General features: G+C 40.6%; 1 protein-coding gene across 1 annotated transcript; it reads right to left on the bottom strand.

Annotated features, from left to right (window-relative positions):
• Positions 1-5,662: 5,662 nt before the first annotated feature.
• On the bottom strand, positions 5,663-7,624 carry LOC127443579 (cyclin-dependent kinase inhibitor 1C-like). Its single transcript, XM_051702256.1, has 2 exons — positions 7,564-7,624; positions 5,663-6,282 (listed from the first exon to the last, which is right to left on the bottom strand). The coding sequence occupies exons 1-2, from the start codon at positions 7,622-7,624 to the stop codon at positions 5,663-5,665; spliced, it is 681 nt and encodes a 226-aa protein (XP_051558216.1).
• Between the last annotated feature and the right edge of the window lie 2,408 nt (positions 7,625-10,032).

The following is a 10,032-nucleotide window of genomic DNA, read 5'->3' as shown; positions in this document are numbered from 1 at the left end:
TATATATATATATATATATATATATATATATACACACACACACACACACACACACACACACACACACACACACACACACAGTGTTGGGTGTAATGCATTACTAAGTAATAAATTACTGTAATTAAATGAATTTTTCATTGAAAAAAGTAAAGTAAGGGATTCATTAATTTAATTACATTTACTTCTGATGTAATTGCGTTAAATACTGTATAGGCTATAGAACAGTTCTATATAAAACAACAGTTAATTTAAAATCGAAATTTAATTCCTAATATTAAAATATATGTTTTTTAATTTAACTCTGCCCCCTTAAATTCTTTGGCAAGTTCATGAATTATTTATTTGATTTTATATGATTTATTTGAAAGAATTAAAAGAACAGTTTCATGTCTATCATTGTATTTTTCATCCAGTCGATGTTGATAAGGGTTTTAGAAAGTAATTAGTAATAAGTAATGCAATTACTTTTCAGACTGAATAATTAGTACAGTAATCTAATTACACTGTAGAAGATGTAATTAGTAGTTAGTAATTAATTACTTTTTTAGAGTAACTTACCCAACACTGTATATATATATATATATGTGTGTGTGTGTGTGTGTGTGTGTGTGTATGTGTATTATTTAAAGCTTATTTCCTACCCTTTAGTACCTTCAGACCTCTTAAAACCCTTTAGGCACAATGATTGGTCAAATTGACACCTAGCGCTCTGCATTTACCTCAAAAGCATATGAGGGCTGCTGCTCCAATCTGAAGGATTTAAAAGGAATCAGTGAAAGATGCACAAAATTGCACCTGATTACCAGGCCTGGGATGTCTTGAAGAGATAGCAATTAGGAGATAACTTATCTTAGCATAGATAACAGGTTAAACAGCAAAGCCCCATTAACTCTCCGAAACTGCAGGCGCCATCTCTTTATCTGACTTCAATTTAGCAAATTCAAATATTTTAACATGCCCATTTTCCACGCTAAATCTCGCTCTTCCACTTGCAGGCAGAGATTCTGAAATGAAACTTTTTATAGATATGAAAAGGTGTTAAAATGATTACTATGGAATGATGTGACTTTTATTTTTTTCTCCCCATTTTGCCCAATTCCCAGTGCGCTCCACAGTCCTCTTGGTGGTGTACTGAATTGCCTCAATCCTGGTGGCAGAGGACGAATCTCAGTTGCCTCCACGTCTGAGACCATCAATTCGTGGTCCTTGTTGAGCATGTTACCGTGGAGACATAGCACATGTGGAGGCTTCACGCCCCACCGAGAGCGAGAACCACATTATAGCGACCACAAGGAGGTTACCCAATGTGACTCTACCCTCCCTAGCAACTGGGCCAATTTGGTTGCTTAGGAGACCTGGCTGGAGTCACTCAGCACACCCTGGATTCGAACTCACGACTCCAGGGGTGGTAGTTAGTGTCTTTACTCGCTGAGCTACCCAGTCCCCCAAGGGAATGATGTGACATTTCAGTTTTGATCCAATCTCAAATACCAAGTTTTATTTGGTTCCACCACCATGAATGAAAATTCTATTAAGCCTTACACCACTCATACAAAGGTCAGCGATGCATACAGCTTACGCAAAGGTGGGCTCATTCTAAAAGTCGTGTTATAAAAGCGATCTTCTAAAAGATTAACTAAGTGACCAGCTATTGTTGGATATATACAAATTATATGTATATGGGTGGTGCTGAAATTGACACTTGCAATGTCTTTTGAACATTTGTTTGTATATGCCTTAAAAGGAAGCTACAGTTTAACATAGGTTGGCCAAACAGTACATGGCCAAGGACTCCAGCCCTTAAAACATTATTCACATTCAACAAGCTCTCCAAATACTCTTAAAAGATAAAAAAAAAGAAGCTCAAACCAAATCTCAATAGAATACATTATGAGACACTTACTGGAATGGAAAGAGGGACAAAAGAGTACAAAAGCTACAATATTCTACAGAAAATAAGTTCTTACAGACCCTCAACTCTACAAGAGCGTACATACCAATCATTCTACATTCAAATATCTTGAATTTTAGAAGTCCAGTCTTTTTCATTTTAACATAATGCCCCTGCAATGGTGTTAAATAAAATGTGGCAAGGTCCTGGCAATTGCAGAATTTTTTAAACTCATTATTAGAGCTGAAACACAGATGCACTAGTGCAGGAGTACAGCACAGCCAATCATGAAATCCACAATACCTTAAAGTAGAAACACTTTCTCGAATCATTGAGCAACTACTCCCTATGGTTTTCTGAACTAATATAAGACCAAACTATTCACTGCTGCAGTGGTAAGGCAAGAAAAACATCTCACATTAGCTTAGCCTCAAGACACAAATAAGACCATGGAAAGAAAATGGCTGGGGTACATGATTGGCAAGCTTCAGGGAGCTGTGACTGACAGTAGATTTAGGAGTGCTTTTATTTTTAGCACCTAAAAAACTTTATTCACTGGGTAGAAAACACTGTGCACTGAGACCCAACAAGAGAGAGGGAAGGGGAAAATGTGTGATGAAGAGTGGAAAAAACATGTGGAAGATAGACATGGTGTCCTTTCTGTAAATCCATGTTACTCCACAACTTTATCATTAGCACTAGAAGAAACCATCCAGGGTAGCCTATTTATCCTCAAAAATTGCTTGTCCTTGGCCACAAAGACAAACATTGTGCTTGGACATGGACACGCAGAGGAAAGATAAAACGTGGATCACTTTCTCCTCATTGGAAACCCCAGCAGACCTGTGCATCTTAGCGCAACACATCTCGCCCAAATATGACTGATGTGTATGATGAGCTGGACTGGGCTCAGAGAATTGGATCTTTTAATCTTGCAAAGTGTGAGAGGAACTCACAATGCAGAACTGATTTAATTTTTGCTCTTTTTCTTCTCTGATCAAGTCCAGAATTGGGGCAATCAAGTTATAACAGCATTCATTACTTTTAACTGAGTGCTGGGAGATCAGTGTCTTCTCGCTCCTTTTCCTCTTGTCTTTTCTCCCCCATTATCCCTACATCAGGGGGCCAGATGCAAATCAGGTCACTTTGATTGAGACAACTTCCACATAGAGACACTGATCCACTTCCCTTTAATGCTAACCTACCACTGAGTAACCACCTAGAGTGCTCAGATTGAATAAAAAGGGATCACAATACAATAAGATCACTGCTTCATTATAACAAAAAATTAGGCCTATTGCTCCTCATGGGAACTTGTATTTACCCAGATGGATGTTTTTGCATTATTTTTGCTGATTTGGGGCTAAAATCTGTGGAATTTTGTGGAAGGGCTTTTAATAGGGCTGTAAATTCAAATTAATTACATCATATGCAGATTAATTAATCAAATGAATCGCAATCCCATAAATCAATATTTGCATAGAAAGGCGCCCAAATAAAAATAATTCGATACATAATGATTAAATAGCCTAATTATAAATAGCCACTTTTAGTTGGGAGACAACAAAAACAATCAATATTGTACCATAGTGGACAGAAAGCACACTGTGTGCTCTACTGCACTATTCCAGTTGATCTTTCAATCTATACCTTACAGCCAAGAGCTTGACCCATATTATTAATTAAGCCTATCATTGGCCTACACTGCCTTACAAAGGCAAGAAGTCACACCAAGGCAAAAGGCAGTAACTTCCACATATCAATATTTGGTTGCTGATCACCATTTACAAAATCATTATAGTAACACCTGTATAAAATCTAGTGATCATGGCATTTATTTTAGATGATTTACAATTACTTATAGCCATGTACTTATTGCTATCCTGTGCTTTGGTTGTATTCTGGTGGCATTTTTAATACGTTAGACATGACACATACCTCCATAGCAGTAAAGAATATCTTCAATTGGTGTGCAGTAAAACTAACATGTTGACTGCAGATAGGTGACACTTAATTATATGAATAAATACAAGACAAGCATGTTTCTAATGAGTAAACATAATAATTTAATTAATAATGGAATTAATATGGAATGCAAAGATATAACAAATCATGTACAAATTTAATATGCATGGGATTGGAATAAGAGATAATAAATCATGTACAAGTAAGTGAACTTGGAATCCTGTTCATTTCTTGTTGTTTCATGGTGTTCTTACTCATCATCCTCCACAACACTGCTCACAGGCAGTGAACACCAGAAAGCCCTCCTGTTTGGGGGTATAAAAGGACATAGATTTTTGATGATGTCCTTCTTCTTTGCCTCTTCAATCCCCCAGTCATGTGGTCTCAGGAGAGAGGGTACGTTCAGCTCGATTTTAGCCCAGAGGAATTCCAACTCGGTAAAGTGAGCATCTGCATGGGTTTGTTTGAAGAACAGGCTGCTGGAGTAATGTCGCAGCTGATTCACTGACATCTTGCCCAACTTTTGTGCCTCCTTTGTCTTAACACTGGAGTGGCCATCCTTCCAATTCAGCACATTAGCATTCTTCATTTCGACCACTTCCACCTTCCTGGAATTTGAGCTTGACACAACACTCACAAAATCCTCAAAGTCATACACCACTCCTCCAGGACAATTTCTCATCTCCTGCTCGACACCATGGTGACAACTGTCAGCACTCATGAAAGTGTATCCCTTCTCAAAGTATTTTAGAGTGATATCCTCCATAGAGGTGGAATCACCATTAACAAGGCAGACTAGGGAGGATAGCAGGCACCAATTCTTGTTTTGGGCAGAACAGTTGTCCACCCAGAAGATGCTGTGGCATATGTCCCTTTCTTTCTCTAGTGCAGTCACATAGGCAAAGGTGATCTCTGCTGCACTTTGCCCTGCCGTGCCCTCATTCCAGTCCTCAGAAATGGTGTTTTTTATTTTTTATTTTTGCCAACAGAGGCAAATGTCTCATGGAATGCCACGATACACTTTGTGAAGATTTATGTTTTCAGACCAGGCATACGAGGCAATATGATTACTTTTTGAAGGTCCACACTCCTCACTGATGTGTCCTCTGGCCAGTCATTCTCCGCATCAGCCTGGTATGTCATCCTGCTCTGCACGGCAGACTCCTTATGCCCATTCCACCTCTGGCACTGCAAGCAGTCCATGACATGGCCATCCCCATCATGGTCATTTTTCATGTGCTGATCCTGCAGTAGGCACTCCTCACATTCCTCCTCTCCAAGCTTTGCAAAGCTGATGTTCTTATGCTTCACAGCTTTGCAGTAGCATTCATAGGAGCACCTGTTGCCTTTTTCCAAATAATCAGCATACATGAGCTTGATGTTAATGTCACTAGGGAGGCAGCGACGATGTGGGGCATGCTCCCTTCGATAGTGGCTGACTGATGGGTGGAAGGATTCAATATGGTCATATACAGGCTGCATGTCCAGTTTGTTGGCCGGTGTATGTCTTCCTCTTTGGTCTCTTGGGATCACCTCATTTCCTATCTCCTTCCCCATCACAGAGAGGACCAGGCTGTAATTCGCCAGGTGGTACCCCAAAGTGGCCAAAAAGAAAGTTTTACAGACCTGCTGTGGGACCTGATCTTCATTCATATGTAAACAAGGGACCTGCCACGCCGACTTGTTTTTCCATCCACACACAATTTTGCTGTTGGTAGCTGGCTGACACTGTGAAACATGAATGCAAGTCTGTCTGTGTATTCCATGTCCCAGTACCTGTTCCAGGTCTCCTTACACCTCTCCTCACTAAATTTGTCTGTGCATTTTCTTCTGCATTTCTGGCCACATGGATCTCTCATTGGTGGGGCTTTGGATGGAGTGAGGGTGGGCTCTGGTAGTAGAGCTGTGGCAGGAGCGAGGGTGGGCTCTGGTGCTGGAAGTACGTAGAGCTGTGGCTGGAGCGAGGGTGGGCTCTGGTGTTGGTAGTAGAGCTGTGGCTGGAGTGAGGATGGGCTCTGGTGCTGGCAGTGTTGCTGTAACTGGAGCGAGGTTGGGCTCTGGTGCTGGCAGTGGTGCTGTGACTGGAGCGAGGGTGGGCTCTGGTGCTGGCAGTGGTGCTGTGACTGGAGCGAGGGTGGGCTCTGGTGCTGGCAGTGGTGCTGTGACTGGAGCGAGGGTGGGCTCTGGTGCTGGCAGTGGTGCTGTGACTGGAGCGAGGGTGGGCTCTGGTGCTGGCAGTGGTGCTGTGACTGGAGTAAGGGTGGGCTCTGGTGCTGGCAGTGGTCCTGTGGCTGGAATGAGGGGAAACTCCATAAGAGCAGCAAGGGTAGTGTCAGGTGTGCTGCAGAACAGCTCATCGGAACCAAACACCAGGAAACTAATATCCAGACAACTAACAAGAACTGTCCATGTTTTTGATTTGGGTGCTGGATCACAATCAGTATACTAAAATGAACAGAATAAATTGGAGACATGCATGGGAAAATAAATGGAACATGAACATGAAATATTTGAACAATATTTGATTAATTAATGTCAATGTTATCAAATTGGAGAAATGCCTACCACTGTCCAGAACAATCTTTTTTTTTTTTTTTTTGTGGTGCTTCTGGACCGCAAGGAATATCGCCACAAGGAACTGAAAGGAATAGAGCAAATAATAATGATGATGATGATTATGATGATAATAATAATAATTATAATAATAATAATAATAATAATAAGGCATGGAAGGAAATAGGAATAGGAAATAATATTTTATATATATCCAATACACGTAGAAAATAATACTGTAAGGTCCATCAAACATTTGTTTTTACCAATAGGCTATTTGATTAATCAGTGTCTATTTTAACAAATTGGACACAGCCACAGGCCTACAAGGTAGTGCCACAGCTGGTTAATCAAGGGTTAAGTTTGGCTACCATGCTCCTATGCAGAGCTCTCTGACTGGTGGATTGGATTGGCCAATCGTAATATGACTATATTAATTGTTTTTCTGAATCTGACCGTAAATGACTTCCACACAGAAAGTTATACATGTGGTTGGATACCGTTTTGAAACCAATTTATTTATTGCAGTGTTCACTAACGTAAATGGATACAAGACATAAGTTAGCCTAAGTGCTTTTACATTGAACTGAATGAAAGTAGCCTAGCCTAAAAGATTGACTTATGGGTTGATGTGAACGCCAGCAAGAAGGAATAATGCTCAGAAATCAGAATGCTTGTGGACTGTTGTGGATTAAACATCTGTGATGATGTTCATTGCCATGGATTTTATCGGGTTACTAGAAAAGGTAGGATAGATTTAATTGTGAACTGTTACTACTGATTTTATGTGTGATCATGCTACATGCTACGCTGACATGGCATTCGAGTCCACACTCGTGCAACTAGTGGGCAGCCCCAGACTGTCACTGACACTGATGTTGACAGCTGTCACTGACAGGCTGGCACTGACTGAATAATCTGCATTAAGGAAAAAAAAACTTTAAGCATATTTACAATTATTTATTGCTGGCAAGTTATCTAGTCTTTGCTTGTTTACAGTGCTTTGTTATATGGAGCAGTTTGGTAGCCTATTCATTGGACAGCCGAGTAGCCTATTTATGCTATAGGCTGCTAGCTAGCTAAATAAAGTAGATTGTGATCTATCTATCTAATTCGTTTGTCTAATGCATCTTTTGTGTTACACAATTTCTTACCTTGACCTTGATGTCGGCGTTTCAAAGCCATCTCAACCATCATTTTCCCTCGAGAGGTCATCCTTAAACACTATATAAAAACACAACAATATTTGTTTACTACACTTTCATTCAGGTATCGTGTGTGTCAGATTGCTTCAATGACAGATGTATGACAGTATACAGGCTACACCGTAATTTAAACGTGGCAAACTTTAATGTAAATACAAAGGCAGAGTACAGTAACTCCATGCCGGCACAGTAACTTCATTTTGACTCACGGCTAAACAAAGGCAGAGTACCCTAACTCAATTTGAGTGTTCCAAAACAAAGTCAAAGAGCAGTAATTGGAGTTACGGAGTTCTGCCTTGGTTTCTCCTGGGCTTTTGGAAGTTACTGTTAAGACAACCCATTATTTTCTCGAAAAAACAACGAAATTGACTCAAGATACTTATCCACATGATAAAGGAGGTCTTGAATGTCTCAAAAATATCAATAACTCATTTTCGGGGAGCCTGGGTAGCTCAGTGGTAAAGATGCTGGCTACCACCCCTGGAGTTCACTAGTTCATTGTTCAAATCCCAGGGCATGCTAAGTGACTCCAGCCAGGTCTCCTAAGCAACCAAATTGGCCTGGTTGCTAGGGAGGGTAGAGTAACATGGGTTAACCTCCTTGTGATCGCTATAATGTGGTTCGTTCTCAGTGGGGCGCATGGTGAGTTGAATGTGGTTGCCGCGGTATGGCATGAAGCCTCCACACGTGCTATATCTCCGTGGCAACATGCTCAACGAGCCACGTGATAAGATGCGCAGGTTGATGATCTCAGACGCGGAGGCAACTGGGATTCGTCCTCCACCACCCAGACTGAGGTGAATCACTACACAACCACGAGGACTTAAAAAAGCACATTGGGAATTGGGCATTCCAAATTGGGAGAAAAAGGGGAAAAATAAAAAATAAAGAAATAACTCATTTTCGACCAAAAACAAAGTTACGGCCTTTTGCCTTTGCACGGCAGTACAGTCCACAGCAATCCATTTTGCAACTGAATTCGTCACTCTGTCCAAGCTTTTTGTAAATGTGCATGCGTCAGTTGGTTGCTTTTGGAGCATCTCACTTTAGATGTGTCATGTCATAAACAGCATTAAACATAGTTTAACACATCTCGAGACCCCTGCGTTCAGAGTTGCACACTGTCCAGCTGTGTTTGAACGCAAGACCGCATCGTATCTTGAGCTGTCTGCTGTGGTTTGTTGTCTGTACAGCTGCACATTGCCTGTAGAGCTGGAGTTGCGCTTGCTGCCCCCTGCTGACTGAGACCCATAAAAACATGAAGGTGGTACTCTGATGGTTGGAAAATTCCTTAATGAAGTCCAGGGGAATGGTTATTGTGTTTATTTTTTAACCCGCTGTTTTTCATATAATTAATCATACTCTTTTAACACACTAAATTAACAGCCTTAGATTTAAACTTTTTAAAATGGTCATGTCATGAGGAATCAAATTTTCCTTGATATTTTGACATATAAAACATACTGTAAATTTCAGAACTCAAAATTTAATCCCCAATGCAATAAAAGCATTATTGAAACCAAGCTGCTAAAACATCTCTGTAACAATTCAAGAATGGCAAAGGAGGAAGCTGGGACCGGCTTGACAAACACATAGACATTTATTTCTTAAACATAACATTAAACAACTTCACATGCTGCTTCCCTGCAGACATGCCAAACACACACACACACACACACACAGCTTCATATGTCTCTCTCTTCTTGTCTGCTCTCCTTAAATATTCCCACTGGCCCTCACTGGAACGCGAGGCTGGTGTGGCACACAGGTGGAACTGCCCAGACACCACTCGGCCCCGCCCTGCTCACCACAGTCTCGTTCTCTACTTCCACGACTACTTCCACGAAAAAACATCCGTGTTTGGACTATGTGTGTGCGTCATGTGGATGTGTCTTCATGATATTTCAGTGTGGATTGCATGTTTTTTGCTTGTGAACCAGTCATAATATGAGTCAAGCTTTGCAAAGCAATTATTATTGAAGGATGGGGCAATTAAAAACCGACACAAACCAATTAGTAAATCATTTCATTCATGAATATTTCAAATGCCAAGACTGTTTGATAGTTTATGGTGCTGACACCCTTTTTACACTGGGCACGTTTGTTGTGGAGCTTGCTCGTTCTATTCCGATTGAATTTCAAATATGGCTGATTTCGAGGTGCTGTACAATGTTAGCCAATCACAACAGTGGGCATATACGTTGAAGTTTTAAGGAGGTGCTTAGGCAAAAACAGTTTCAGACAGAGGGCCAGGGACAGGGTGGGAAATGATCATTGCTTGACAGTGAATGGAATATATACTGTAACAGGATGCAGACAGCGCAATAACCAGAAAAAAAAAAACGTAAGTATTAAATTGCACTTGACCAAAACCCATTTATTCGAGCTATTCTGCTAACCCACTAATGTATAAGACTT

Source organism: Myxocyprinus asiaticus, chromosome 7 (assembly GCF_019703515.2).
Source record: "Myxocyprinus asiaticus isolate MX2 ecotype Aquarium Trade chromosome 7, UBuf_Myxa_2, whole genome shotgun sequence".
Classification (NCBI taxonomy): Eukaryota; Metazoa; Chordata; class Actinopteri; order Cypriniformes; family Catostomidae; genus Myxocyprinus; species Myxocyprinus asiaticus.
This window is presented reverse-complemented; position numbering and strand designations above follow the sequence as displayed.